We start from the raw sequence: 15514 nt of genomic DNA, 5'->3' as shown, positions 1-15514 counted from the left end.
GAAAGATTTAGTAGCTTCAACATAATATTTCAAAGCTCTAACAACATCCAAAGAATGTAACGATTTCTCCTTAGAATTCTTAGGATTAGGACATAATGAAGGAACCACGATTTCTCTACTAATGTTGTTGGAATTCACAACCTTAGGTAAAAATTCAAAAGAAGTTCGCAACACCGCCTTATCCTGATGAAAAATCAGAAAAGGAGACTCACAAGAAAGAGCAGATAATTCAGAAACTCTTCTGGCAGAAGAGATGGCCAAAAGGAACAAAACTTTCCAAGAAAGCAATTTAATGTCTAATGAATGCATAGGTTCAAACGGAGGAGCTTGAAGAGCTCCCAGAACCAAATTCAAACTCCATGGAGGAGAAATTGACTTAATGACAGGTTTTATACGAACCAAAGCTTGTACAAAACAATGAATATCAGGAAGAATAGCAATTTTTCTGTGAAAAAGAACAGAAAGAGCAGAGATTTGTCCTTTCAAGGAACTTGCGGACAAACCCTTATCTAAACCATCCTGAAGAAATTGTAATATTCTCGGAATTCTAAAAGAATACCAAGAAAAATGATGAGTAAGACACCAAGAAATATAAGTCTTCCAGACTCTATAATATATCTCTCTAGATACAGATTTACGAGCCTGTAACATAGTATCAATCACAGAGTCAGAGAAACCTCTTTGACTAAGAATCAAGCGTTCAATCTCCATACCTTTAAATTTAAGGATTTTAGATCCGGATGGAAAAAAAGGACCTTGTGACAGAAGGTCTGGTCTTAACGGAAGAGTCCATGGTTGGCAAGATGCCATCCGGACAAGATCCGCATACCAAAACCTGTGAGGCCATGCCGGAGCTATTAGCAGAACAAACGAGCATTCCCTTAGAATCTTGGAGATTACTCTTGGAAGAAGAACTAGAGGCGGAAAGATATAGGCAGGATGATACTTCCAAGGAAGTGATAATGCATCCACTGCCTCCGCCTGAGGATCCCGGGATCTGGACAGATACCTGGGAAGTTTCTTGTTTAGATGAGAGGCCATCAGATCTATCTCTGGAAGCCCCCACATTTGAACAATCTGAAGAAATACCTCTGGGTGAAGAGACCATTCGCCCGGATGCAACGTTTGGCGACTGAGATAATCCGCTTCCCAATTGTCTACACCTGGGATATGAACCGCAGAGATTAGACAGGAGCTGGATTCCGCCCAAACCAAAATTCGAGATACTTCTTTCATAGCCAGAGGACTGTGAGTCCCTCCTTGATGATTGATGTATGCCACAGTTGTGACATTGTCTGTCTGAAAACAAATTAACGATTCTCTCTTCAGAAGAGGCCAAAACTGAAGAGCTCTGAAAATTGCACGGAGTTCCAAAATATTGATCGGTAATCTCACCTCCTGAGATTCCCAAACTCCCTGTGCCGTCAGAGATCCCCACACAGCTCCCCAACCTGTGAGACTTGCATCTGTTGAAATTACAGTCCAGGTCGGAAGAACAAAAGAAGCCCCCTGAATTAAACGATGGTGATCTGTCCACCACGTTAGAGAGTGTCGAACAATCGGTTTTAAAGATATTAATTGATATATCTTCGTGTAATCCCTGCACCATTGGTTCAGTATACAGAGCTGAAGAGGTCGCATGTGAAAACGAGCAAAGGGGATCGCGTCCGATGCAGCAGTCATAAGACCTAGAATTTCCATGCATAAGGCTACCGAAGGGAATGATTGAGACTGAAGGTTTCGACAAGCTGTAATCAATTTTAGACGTCTCTTGTCTGTTAAAGACAGAGTCATGGACACTGAATCTATCTGGAAACCCAGAAAGGTTACCCTTGTTTGAGGAATCAAAGAACTTTTTGGTAAATTGATCCTCCAACCATGATCTTGAAGAAACAACACAAGTCGATTCGTATGAGACTCTGCTAAATGTAAAGACTGAGCAAGTACCAAGATATCGTCCAAATAAGGAAATACCACAATACCCTGTTCTCTGATTACAGACAGAAGGGCACCGAGAATCTTTGTGAAAATTCTTGGAGCTGTAGCAAGGCCAAACGGTAGAGCCACAAATTGGTAATGCTTGTCTAGAAAAGAGAATCTCAGGAACTGAAAATGATCTGGATGAATCGGAATATGCAGATATGCATCCTGTAAATCTATTGTGGACATATAATTCCCTTGCTGAACAAAAGGCAATATAGTCCTTACAGTTACCATCTTGAACGTTGGTATCCTTACATAACGATTCAATAATTTTAGATCCAGAACTGGTCTGAAGGAATTCTCCTTCTTTGGTACAATGAAGAGATTTGAATAAAACCCCATCCCCTGTTCCGGAACTGGAACTGGCATAATTACTCCAGCCAACTCTAGATCTGAAACACAATTCAGAAATGCTTGAGCTTTCACTGGATTTACTGGGACACGGGAAAGAAAAAATCTCTTTGCAGGAGGTCTCATCTTGAAACCAATTCTGTACCCTTCTGAAACAATGTTCTGAATCCAAAGATTGTGAACAGAATTGATCCAAATTTCTTTGAAAAAACGTAACCTGCCCCCTACCAGCTGAACTGGAATGAGGGCCGTACCTTCATGTGAACTTAGAAGCAGGCTTTGCCTTTCTAGCAGGCTTGGATTTATTCCAGACTGGAGCTGGTTTACAAACTGAAACTGCTCCTGAGGACGAAGGATCAGGCTTTTGTTCTTTGTTGAAACGAAAGGAACGAAAACGATTGTTAGCCCTGTTTTTACCTTTAGATCTTTTATCCTGTGGTAAAAAAGTTCCTTTCCCACCAGTAACAGTTGAAATAATAGAATCCAACCGAGAACCAAATAATTTGTTTCCCTGGAAAGAAATGGAAAGTAGAGTTGATTTAGAAGCCATATCAGCATTCCAAGTCTTAAGCCATAAAGCTCTTCTGGCTAAGATAGCCAGAGACATAAACCTAACATCAACTCTAATAATATCAAAAATGGCATCACAGATAAAATTATTAGCATGCTGGAGAAGAATAATAATATCATGAGAATCACGATTTGTTACTTGTTGCGCTAGAGTTTCCAACCAAAAAGTTGAAGCTGCAGCAACATCAGCCAATGATATAGCAGGTCTAAGAAGATTACCTGAACACAGATAAGCTTTTCTTAGAAAAGATTCAATTTTTCTATCTAAAGGATCCTTAAACGAGGTACCATCTGACGTAGGAATGGTAGTACGTTTAGCAAGGGTAGAAATAGCCCCATCAACTTTAGGGATTTTGTCCCAAAATTCTAACCTGTCAGGCGGAACAGGATATAATTGCTTAAAACGTTTAGAAGGAGTAAATGAATTACCCAATTTATCCCATTCTTTGGAAATTACTGCAGAAATAGCATTAGGAACAGGAAAAACTTCTGGAATAACCGCAGGAGCTTTAAAAACCTTATCCAAACGTATAGAATTAGTATCAAGAGGACTAGAATCCTCTATTTCTAAAGCAATTAGTACTTCTTTAAGTAAAGAGCGAATAAATTCCATCTTAAATAAATATGAAGATTTATCAGCATCAATCTCTGAGATAGAATCCTCTGAACCAGAAGAGTCCAAAGAATCAGAATGATAGTGTTCATTTAAAAATTCATCTGTAGAGAGAGAAGATTTAAAAGACTTTTTACGTTTACTAGAAGGAGAAATAACAGACAAAGCCTTCTTTATGGATTCAGAAACAAAATCTCTTATGTTATCAGGAACATTCTGCACCTTAGATGTTGAGGGAACTGCAACAGGCAATGGAACATTACTAAAGGAAATATTATCTGCTTTAACAAGTTTGTCATGACAATTATTACAAACAACAGCTGGAGGAATAGCTACCAAAAGTTTACAGCAGATACACTTAGCTTTGGTAGATCCAGCAGGCAGTGATTTTCCTGTAGTATCTTCTGGCTCAGATGCAACATGTAAGAGAAAAAACAACATATAAAGCAAAATAGATCAAATTCCTTATAAGACAGTTTCAGGAATGGGAAAGAATGCCAAATATCAAGCTTCTAGCAACCAGAAGCAAATGAAAAATGAGACTGAAATAATGTGGAGACAAAAGCGACGCCCATATTTTTTAGCGCCAAATAAGACGCCCACATTATTTGGCGCCTAAATGCTTTTGGCGCCAAAAATGACGCCACATCCGGAACGCCGACATTTTTGGCGCAAAATAACGTCAAAAAATGACGCAACTTCCGGCGACACGTATGACGCCGGAAACGGAAAAGAATTTTTGCGCCAAAAAAGTCCGCGCCAAGAATGACGCAATAAAATGAAGCATTTTCAGCCCCCGCGAGCCTAACAGCCCACAGGGAAAAAAGTCAAATTTTTGAGGTAAGAAAAATATGATAATTCAATGCATAATCCCAAATATGAAACTGACTGTCTGAAAATAAGGAAAGTTGAACATTCTGAGTCAAGGCAAATAAATGTTTGAATACATATATTTAGAACTTTATAAATAAAGTGCCCAACCATAGCTTAGAGTGTCACAGAAAATAAGACTTACTTACCCCAGGACACTCATCTACATGTTTGTAGAAAGCCAAACCAGTACTGAAACGAGAATCAGTAGAGGTAATGGTAAATATAAGAGTATATCGTCGATCTGAAAAGGGAGGTAAGAGATGAATCTCTACGACCGATAACAGAGAACCTTATGAAATAGACCCCGTAGAAGGAGATCACTGCATTCAATAGGCAATACTCTCTTCACATCCCTCTGACATTCACTGCACGCTGAGAGGAAAACCGGGCTCCAACTTGCTGCGGAGCGCATATCAACGTAGAATCTAGCACAAACTTACTTCACCACCTCCCTTGGAGGCAAAGTTTGTAAAACTGATTTGTGGGTGTGGTGAGGGGTGTATTTATAGGCATTTTAAGGTTTGGGAAACTTTGCCCCTCCTGGTAGGAATGTATATCCCATACGTCACTAGCTCATGGACTCTTGTTAATTACATGAAAGAAAATGGTGCTAAACTCACCCTGTCTGTGCCACTGCAGCTCTCTAAAGTCAGAGCCTTCGGCCACTCACGGCACATCGCTCTTAACCAATGAGGTGACGTTTCCACCTCTAAACCAATAGCAGTGCTAGCATACAGAACACTGTCAGATGACATGCATGTCTATTGGTCTAGAGATGGAAACATCACCTCATTGAGCCGGAGGCTCTGACTTTAGCGAACTGCTGCGGCACAGGCAGGGTGAGTTTAGCACCCTTTTTAAAATAGGTAATAAATGAAACTACAGTTTGTTTTTAGTGATGGTAAATCCGAGCATTTTTTAAACACTCAGATTTACCATCACTTTAAGATAGTGTAACTTTATGACTATCATTTTAACCCAATACAGTACTACATATTTAACAAGCATTGTTAGTTTGTGTGAGTTACAAAATGGTGAACAGAACAAATTGGTTTTAAATTTTATATTTTGGTTAAAGGGCCATAATACCCAAATGTTTAAACACTTGAAAGTGATGCAGTATAGCTGTAAAAAGCTGACTAGAAAATATCACCTGAACATCTCTATGTAAAAAAGAAAGATATTTTACCTCAAAAGTTCCTCAGTAGCCACCTCCCATTGTAAAGGATTTCTAAGCAGCATTTTAGTATGTCTGTCCTGGGACATCTTAGGGGATGAGCCTCGTGCACTCTCATATTATTTCCCTATTCAGCTTGCTATGAAATCTCATGAGAGTTAAGTGAAATCGCATGAGATCACAGTAAAAGAGTTCATGACCTCGGCACTGCTGATGCTGATTGGCTGCTGTTCATTTCTTCATTTTTATTTTTTTTTAACCTGCAGCTGGGAACAGCTGAGTATAACTTTTTACACAGAACTTACTCTGCTGAGCTGAGGAGATTGTGAGGTAAAATATTTTCCTTTTTTACATAGAGATGCTCAGGTGATATTTTCCTGTCAGCTTTTTACAGTTATACTGCATCAGTTTCAAGTGATTTAGCATATGAGTATTATGTCCCTTTAATAAAAGCAAATTTGAAACAGTATAGATACATTCTCTCTATGTATTACACATACAATAAATGAGTTCAAAACTGTATTCTTTTGTGGAACGGTAACTTCTTTGTAACTGCTTTTCCCTTTAACTCTTACCAGAAATTATCAGCACACATTGGTGTATACTTTGTTCAGTGCCTTAAACAAGCTATGGTGAGTAAAGAATAGAAAAGATAAACCCTCCACTGTAACAGATTGAAACTTGGCGTGCTGAACACTTCTTATGGAAAACATGCCTCAGATATATCATGAAGCATTTCATTCCCTCTGATTATCAGTGAAAAGTTTTATTCCAATCTTTTCTTGCCATCATAATTTATAAAAAAAGCAAAAACAAATCTCTGGAGAAAATAATTTGACTACAGAGTTAGTTTGTGAGCAGATTTAATCAGTATCAAAGATAGACCAACTACAAAGTATGTCAATATTTGTTGTTAAACAAACATAATTACTTGATGACCCCTATTGATCTTAAAAACTACCTGTTCACATCAAACATGTAGGGCTTGAAACAAACAGGCAATATTTCAGCAGTTTATATTGGCCAAGCCTGAGATATAAGTACTTGAAAAATAATATTTATAATTGGAGCTCCAATGTGTGGCTTTCAGCCTGCAAGATGCTTGGATTGAAACTCCTTAGGACAGGGTTTGACAAACTGGCGCCTTAAAATTAGTCCCTGGTGGCCTAGTTTAGAATCCCCAGGAGATCAATGGGTGCCAACCCACTGGCTGCTGCACCTAAAATTTAGCTTTGCTCTCTTGCTATCCTGAAGAGTAAACCTGGTATGCAGATATGAGTTCAGAAGTGTGTAAGTGTCTTTAGCACTCTATGGCAGCTGTGTATGTAACTATGTATAACACTTCAATAAACAATGTTGCAAACACTGGTGCCAGATGGCTAAAGACATGTGCACGCTCCTGAGCTCACCTAGGAATACACTAACACAGAATACCAAGAGAACTAAGCAAAATTTATAATAGAAGTAAATTGGAAAGTTGCTTACAATTTCATGATCTATCCAATCCATGTAAGTTTAATTCAAACTTTACTGTCCCTTTACCTTATGGGTGACAATCACCAATAATTAAACTGAGCACCCATGTACAAGGGGGAAAGAAAGATACAAGGTGTCAGTAAGACTTTAGTGTGACAAACTGTCCATCTGCTACTGTCTTATCCTATCTGGCCTTGATTGCACCTGACTGCAGTACATTGTCATTTAAAACCAAATCTGGAGAATACAATTCCTAGCATGCTGTGCAGCTACCACCCCATAATCCACAATATTAACCATGTTGTTTAAGATAGATATTCATAAATCACTGTGTCCTTTGGTGAATTACAGCACATAAAAAGGTTAGTTTTAGTAAAGTGAACTTTACCTATTTAATTTTGTCCTAGCTCGAACTATTGCTGGCGTTGATGGAATGGCATCTTCTCCAATCCACATTCCAAGAATAACTGAATCACTATTGGTTGGCTTTTCATCCTCCAAAAGAAATCAACACAATAATATTAAGCAAAAAATACTGAAAGTAACTAATAGTATAGATTTTACATGTAGGGGCCTTTAAAGATTACATTATGACAGCAGCAAATGGTGAACTTACCCTTGCTATTGCCGCTTTATTTAGATGCTGCGAAGACAGTTTTTTGTTTTTTTAACTGTGCAAAGTTACAACCCATGTGCATGCCGAGTGACTCAAGACATACAGCACATTCTTAGGTGATGCTGCTTGTCTCTCTGAGAATAAACATGGGTTGCATATAGATGCAGAAAATGCTGTCCTTGTAGCCAGGAGCGTTTGTTTTTTTATTAGCTCTGCATCATCTCAATTTGGTAAGAATAAAAGTATCACACGTTATTGCCGTCATACTCTACTACCTAATGTCCCTTTAAGGTTAATTCTTTTGCACCATGGCAAAAATAAAAAAAAGATGAAGGCAGAACACTTAATAAAAGCAAACACATGAGAAATGATAGAAAGGCTTGGTCATATATCAAGCTTACCAACAAGAAACTAAGCATAGTCTATCACTGCAAACACTCACCTTGGGTGCAATTCTGTTAACAATATCAGAAATATCAACAGTGCATTTGCCGGCAGCCCGCTTTTTATTTCCATTATCTATTGAAAAAAATGGATGAGAAAAATAAATAAAAAAGGGTAAACAATGGCAATGTGTTTTAATGTTAAAGGTACATTGAATGAAATAGATTATAAAGCACATAAAAACTAATTTAGCATCTTAGTTTATTTTCAAAGACAATGTTTACTTGTAATGTCTTTGTTTAAAAGAAACCAAAGCAGCACACTTTTTAATACTAAGTAATTTGTATATCCTAGATTAAAAACACCAGCATTACAAAGTCAGTATATTCTTACAATAGTTACCTATTCTAAGTGGAGCTGGTGAATGAGGATCCCAAAATATTTCTTGTTGCTGTTCTACATCATTAGAAGGAGAATTGAAGCTTGATACCCACTGACTGCCTTTAGATAATCGCTTAGGTGTGATCTTGTTTGTTCCAGCTTCTGTTATAAAAAAATATAAACAAAAAAAAACACAACATGACTAATACAATATTAAACAGTATTAAAAAAACACAGAATGTCTGAACCATGAAATCTGCAAACATATTTAACATACAGGAAAAAATAATTACATAAAACAGTCCTAAATGAAAAGGGATAAAAAACAAACAAATTATACGTAGTATATATATATATATATATATATATATATATATATATATATATATATATATATATATATATATATATATATATACACACACACACATACATATATACACATACACACATTTATATATATATATTATATATATATATATATATATATATATATATATATATATATATATATATATATATATATAAAGAAAGCAATAGGTCCAGCACAAGTCAACAGTTCAGGAATAGTTAGCAGAGTGCACGGTAGCCAGAGGGTCCTGCTCACCTCCAATATATAAATCCAAAAGGAAAAAAGTAGATGGCTCCAGCACTGTTTTTTTTAAAAGTGAAATAACCTTTATTAAGGTGACATAATGAACAGACAGCTGTCTGTTCATTATGTCACCTTAATAAAGGTTATTTCACTTTAAAAAAAACAGTGCTGGAGCCATCTACTTTTTTCCTTTTGGAGATATATATATATATATATATATATATATTTTATACGTAGTATTTTGAGATATATATATATATATATATATATATATATAAAATTTATTTTGTCCCCTTTCCTATAATTCAATTTCTTTTTGCCTTTTTGAGACCCATTTATAACTGTCCATAATTGGCCTTAACAGAGGAAAACCTAGATTAAAACATAGATTACTTTATAGGTACTAAAATGTTATATTTTCTCAGATTAATTTTTGCTTTCTATCGAGCACATATTAAGTGTTTAATGTCTCTTTAAAAAGACAAACTCCCTACAACAACTCCATGTACTATGCAGCGGAATCAGTCGCACAGCTTGGTATTACAACTACTGTTGATGGTTTGCTCAGCTGCAGTTTTTGCTTGGAACCAGCAATTGTCTTTAGCTTCCAAGCAGTACTTTAACCCTGCAAATGGATTAAACACAGACTTACAGTATTGCTAGTGTTAAAATGTCATGCTCTACGGAATTAGAGCAAGGTTCTTAAAACAACAGGTTGCACCACCATGTTTACTGGGTCGCAATACGATATATGAGAGTGTGTGTTGTATGAGAGTTTGTGTGTGCGTTTATGTTATGAGTGTGTGTTGTATGAGATTATGTTTTATATGAGTTTGTGTGTCTGTTTGTGATATATGAGTGTGTTTTTTGTATGAGAGTTTGTGTGTCTGTTTGTGATATATGAGTGTGTTTTTTGTATGAGAGCTTGTGTGTCTGTTTGTGATATGAGTGTGTGTTTTGTATGAGAGTTTGACTACAATCAGGAATAAAGTATGCACGCATTTTATCCACTTAGATAATAATTGCAGCTATCTTGTATATTACTTCAGAAATTTTCAGAGCAAGCATTAAAATAGGGTCGCGAAGGTATGTGATATCATTGCACTGGGTCATGCGAAAAAAGTTTGAAGAACCCTGAATTAGAGCATGTATTTTTGTTTTTCACTATAATGGCCCTTTAATTACACCCGAGTAATTTTTCTTTTAAAATTCACATCAGTTGAGTTTGACCTTTGCATTTAGTGCCAGTCCCAATAGCTTATAAATAAGTACAGCTAACAAAAAAAATACTGCCTATCAGATAATAGTTTAACAAAGTGAAATATGTAGAATCAGAAGTGGTAACACAAATCCATATTTAACATTTATTTTGTATGCAACGCTTCATGGAAATTTTGTAAAAGAATATATCCCCCCCATATTGGTAATACACTAGGACACTATGCTATCCTAAACACAAAAACACATATAGAAATAGCTATCTATATTATGATGAAATACTATGCATCTACAGTCCTTCCAAACCAGTGGCACCCAAATAGCTACCAATAAATGCTATCATTTAGTAAAACAAGCATTAAAGTCAAAATTAAACTTACATGGATATGATTGAGCATTAAATTTTAAACAAAGTTCCAATTTAAATATATTATTAGTTTTGTTTATTTCTCTTAGTATTCTTTGTTAAAGAGTACTCATGTGTGAGCTCAGGAGCGTGCATGCGTCTAGCCATCTCTTATTTTCAACATTGTTTGCAGTAATCTTATGCACTGTTGCAAGCACGGCTCATGACATGCATGCTCCTGAGCTTCAATCAGCATACCTAAATTTATTCTTCAACAAAAGATACCAAAAGAACAAAGCAACATCGATAATAAAAGTAAATTGGAAAGTTGTTTAAAATAACACATTCTATCAGAATCATGAATGTTTAATTTTGACTTTAAAGTCCCTTAAATATTTAGAAATATTCTGGAACGGTGTTACTGTTCAGGCTACCAAGCAGTGTGGTACATCCATTTTAAGAAACCAAATTATGAATATAATAATTTCTGAATTCGGCTCCATAACCTATTTTGTGACTTATTCTTTGGGGGTAAAACTTTATCATGTAATATATTTAAACAACAATTTTCTATTTTGTTTTAGATTTTTCTTAGTTGGATATCACTATTATATGCTTATAAGGACAACTCTGACAGCTATATTAACCGCCAAGATTACACTACATTCTTGAGAAGCAATATTGAAAAATATTTTTAATCTCGTATTATTTCTTTTCCCCCCACTATTCTAAAGAAGCATTATAGCATTAGGCTAGATTTTAATATATATATCTGCCCCAAGGCAGAACATGCTATGATCTGAGATATCGCAGAAAATGCATGTCTGCAGAAAGATTTCTACACATACAGGAAGTGTTAACACTTTTGCTTTGCAGAGCTGCTCCACATCGGGCTGTTCTCTTCACAGTGTTTTGCTCTGGCTGCACTGTGTTAAAGGAAAATTGCACAGTGCAGCCAAAGCAAAGCACTGTTTGAAGAGAACAATCAAATACAGAAGAGTGCTGCAAAGTGACAACGCACTGAATGACGATTGGCTCTCAGAGATTTTTTTCAACCCCACCACCCGCCTTTCCCAGTCTGCATAGCTGTGACTTCTGAATACATTCTTGTGAGCAATGTACCTTTTTACCTTATAATTGTGTGATGTTAGAGCAAAGGCAACACATTTATTCGAGACCTTTAAAAAAAATATATATATTTTTCTCTGCAGCTAATTTGCAATGCAAAATCTTCAACTGCTGCAATATATTTAAAGTTTAAAAATGGCTTTATTCTCCAGTTAACACACTGCAGTTGGCCTGGTGCCTTAGTGTAACTGTCTAATTTATTATTATTTCAAAATGAAATCCAGGAAAAATTTTACTAAAAAAATATCTCATTGCAGAAAGTGGGAAAAAGGATCTACCTCTGGGTATATCTGCAACCACACAAAAACAGATGTTTAACACTGGTGTTTTAAAGACAAACACTTTTAAAGTATGTCTGGGATAAGCATAAGACTATCCTACAAATGAATTAAAGGGACATAATACCCAAATGTTGAAGCAATTGAAAGTGCTGCAGCATAGCTGTAAGAAGCAGACTAGGAAATATCACCTGAATATTTTAAGTAGCCAATCAGGATTGTAGTTCCAGGACTTTCTACAGAGTATGCTTCTGGCATGTTACTTTCCTATGCAGTTTAAGGAAGTTTACTATGAAATATTGTGAGATTTCAGTGAATGCTCATGGGATCACAGTAAAGTGTGACAACAGCACCAATGAAGCTGTTTTTTCCAACATGCCTCTAACTTCAGCTGAAGTCTAACTGTTTACTTGGCACTTAGTATTGTGAGCTGAAGAAATTTTGAGGTAAAATATCTTCCTTTTTTTTTCAGGTAATAATTCTTTGGTAGCTATTTACAGTTATGCTGCACCACTTTCATTTAGCATATGGGTATTATGTCCCTTAAAGCTTACACTTGAAGAAAATATGGACAGCCTTGTTGGGCCTTTGGTTCTTATCTGCTATCAGAATCTATGTATCTCAAAAATTATTAGGTTTTCGAAATATATAGGATTAGTGTAATATTATATATATATATATATATATATATATATATATATATATATATATATCTTTAAAAAGATCATATTTTAGAAGTAACAGCATTAATTTAGACACTTCTACACTGTAAAATTCCAACCTATTTTAAAGTGCCATTGTAGTGGAAAAATTACATGCTCCAATTTATTAGTGCATGTAATGTTATCCATAGTGACCCTGCAACTCTGTGTGTTTAACCCCAAGCAAAGGATTTAAACACAAAGTTAAAGCATCACTCTGGAAGTGCAGAGAATGTCTGGTTCCAAGTCGAAACTGCTGGTGAGCCAATAAGCATCATTTAACAGCTAGGTTGTGTGCTGTCCTGAAGTTTGATATAAAGGACCAGTAGCACACACACGCATACATATATATCCTTTAAGGGCCATAGTCGTCAAAAAATGACATGCTCTAATTCGCTAGAGCATGTAATTTTAAGATTAGCGACCCTGCACTACTGTGTGTTTAACCACAGCTGAGTCTTGCGACTAGTGCTACTGATTGGATCAGCAGTGGTTTCTACTCTGGACCAGCAGCGCTCTGTGGGTCCTGAGCAGTACTTCTACTGTTTGTTTAGCCCTTTTGCATGCAATTTATTTTTACTATTATGGCCCTGGACAAATTGTACATCATATGTTGTTGAAGAAACATCTCTCCTCTTAATACGGTAAGAAAAACAAATACAGGATCTGTACATTAAGAAAAAATGATGTACATGTTTTATAAAGGAGACATTTAATATGATGTGATTGCATATTGATGTGATTGCATATAGCTAATTTAAATTTACACTTGCAAGGGATCGTTTGGCTTTAAAGGGACAGTGTCCCCTATTTTTTTTCCTCTCCTTTAATTTGTTCCAAATTAACCATTTTACCTGCTGGAGTATGTATTAAATTGTTTACAAAGAGATTCTTTACTTCTGTGTTTACTATGCCTGTTGTATTCCTACATATAATGACAGTTTATATACTTAAAGTGATGGTAAAGTCTCTCCTTTTTAAAAACAGATTATGGATGTTAGTTTTATCTTAGATTGAAATTGATCAGTTGTAATAAAAATGCACTATAAAAAAACGTACTTTTTAATGTAGATATAAAATTCAAATTCCCCCGCGTTCAGTTGCACAATTAAAATGTCAGTTTTTCTGTGAGCTAACGGTTTGAATTGTTCTCCAATCAGCATTCTCCCCATATGGCACTTTTGTTGTAGCTAGAGCACTGATTGGCAATTTAAACAGTTATCTTACAGAAAATGTTACATTTGAAGTGGGCTGCGGAGCATAGGGAATTTGAATTTCATATCTATATTAAAAAGTAAGTTATTGTGCATCTTCTTTACAACTGAAGAATTAAACTCCATCTAAAATATCAATAACATTCCAGATCTGAATTTAAAAAAGGGAGACTCTTCCATCACTTTAAATATTGGTTATAGAAAAGCTGTGTAAACAAAGCAAACAGAAGAAATTACACTTTGGTACGGGTTAGGAGAGCTAAGTAATACAATGTTAATTTTATTTCTAAGTATTGGGCTTTGGTATACACACCAAGATAATATAAATAAGCATGTGTGTGTGTACAGCAAGTTTAATGTGCTGTGGTTTCAAAGAAAACTGCGTTTTTTGTATATAAAAACATAAATAACCAATTTATCATAAATGTTATACTCTAACTGGTAGAACAAGTCATTGGAAACGTATTTACAGTGCACAGTGTTGCAGATATTCATGCACAAAATTGTTTGGGAGGTCTCAGCACTGCTAGAGAAGTTAGAAACAAAAGACACTAATTCATTACTGTTTTATATGAAACCTATAAATAAAAGGTGCTTTCTGACTGAGGTTTGCCCTTTTTAAGAAGGGGGCAATGGATGTAGTATCGGGACGGTTATAACAGCAAATGATGTAGCCAAAGCATTTTGAAAATGATTTAGTCCAGAGCTCCAGGTATGTACTGAGTGTTTTTGTTATACGCGGCCGATTCAGAAAGCAAAATTCAGTGGCAACTTCCGACCCTCACCCTCTATTATGGTACTCTTTCCTGGCACCACAGGGATGTCCGGACTTGCTGCCCCAGACTTCAAACTTCGACTGAGTTTCTTTTCGGACTTGCTTTTTTTAGGGGTCTCTCGGTCCAGGCCGCCCCGTTTTTCTTTACGTCTATTACGATCTTCGTCGTCTTGTCCCCGGGACTTCTCGGCTTGCAGCCTCCTGCGGCTCATCATCGTTTCCCGGCTGCCCTCGCATCACAAATCCAGTATTTTACCGAGACAACGGTGATGCGGCCTAGCACAAACTACCACTCCACGGAAGCCGACATTTTGACAAAACGTAAACATCAATTGGTTGACTGTTGAAAAGGAAGTGTATGCTGATTGGGTAGTTCCCTCGCAGCGTGACGTTGATCGTCAGTTTGAAGTTAGTGACAAAGCTGAAGTCTGTAAATACGAGACTGTGTGATTGTTGTAGCGACTCCGAGTACAATCACAATATAGTACACGTACTAGACTCTTGCTAAGCGTTACTATTTATACTTTAATATACATATATATACCGAACACATCTCAGTGCCGTAAGGGATTATGGAAGAGAGGGATTATTACCTCTCTAAAAATCTCATTAGACCAGTGGTTCTCGTGCACGCGAGCGAGTACTTGGTGTCCCACTACCTGGGAAGTTGTAGTTGCTGGCAAATCCAGTCCAGTATTATGCCAGAGAGTCCAGTATTTTAGCAGGCTTTCCAGTAAAAGTTTCACAAAAATATTGTCTTATCCCCAAGTTAGAGTCCTAACTTTGATATTATTTTGTTATGCTCAGTCAGGGGTATGGTTGGGTAGTAGTCACT

The 15514-nt window shown here is 36.3% G+C and overlaps 1 protein-coding gene across 1 annotated transcript in view; it reads right to left on the bottom strand.

The window, feature by feature from the left end:
* Positions 1-15006, bottom strand: part of ETAA1 (ETAA1 activator of ATR kinase) — a 51936-nt gene extending 36930 nt beyond the window's left edge. Inside the window, exons 1-4 of the mRNA XM_053712101.1 lie at positions 14690-15006; positions 8446-8586; positions 8102-8178; positions 7432-7538 (exon numbers count right to left, since the gene is read on the bottom strand). Coding sequence (XP_053568076.1) covers positions 7432-7538; positions 8102-8178; positions 8446-8586; positions 14690-14894 — 530 coding nt within the window. The 5' untranslated portion in view covers positions 14895-15006. The remainder of the gene's footprint in view (positions 1-7431; positions 7539-8101; positions 8179-8445; positions 8587-14689) is intronic.
* Between the last annotated feature and the right edge of the window lie 508 nt (positions 15007-15514).

Source organism: Bombina bombina, chromosome 4 (assembly GCF_027579735.1).
Source record: "Bombina bombina isolate aBomBom1 chromosome 4, aBomBom1.pri, whole genome shotgun sequence".
In the NCBI taxonomy this organism is placed as follows: Eukaryota; Metazoa; Chordata; class Amphibia; order Anura; family Bombinatoridae; genus Bombina; species Bombina bombina.
The sequence above is the reverse complement of the archived record's forward strand: the minus strand, read 5'-3'. Positions and strand labels throughout refer to the sequence as shown.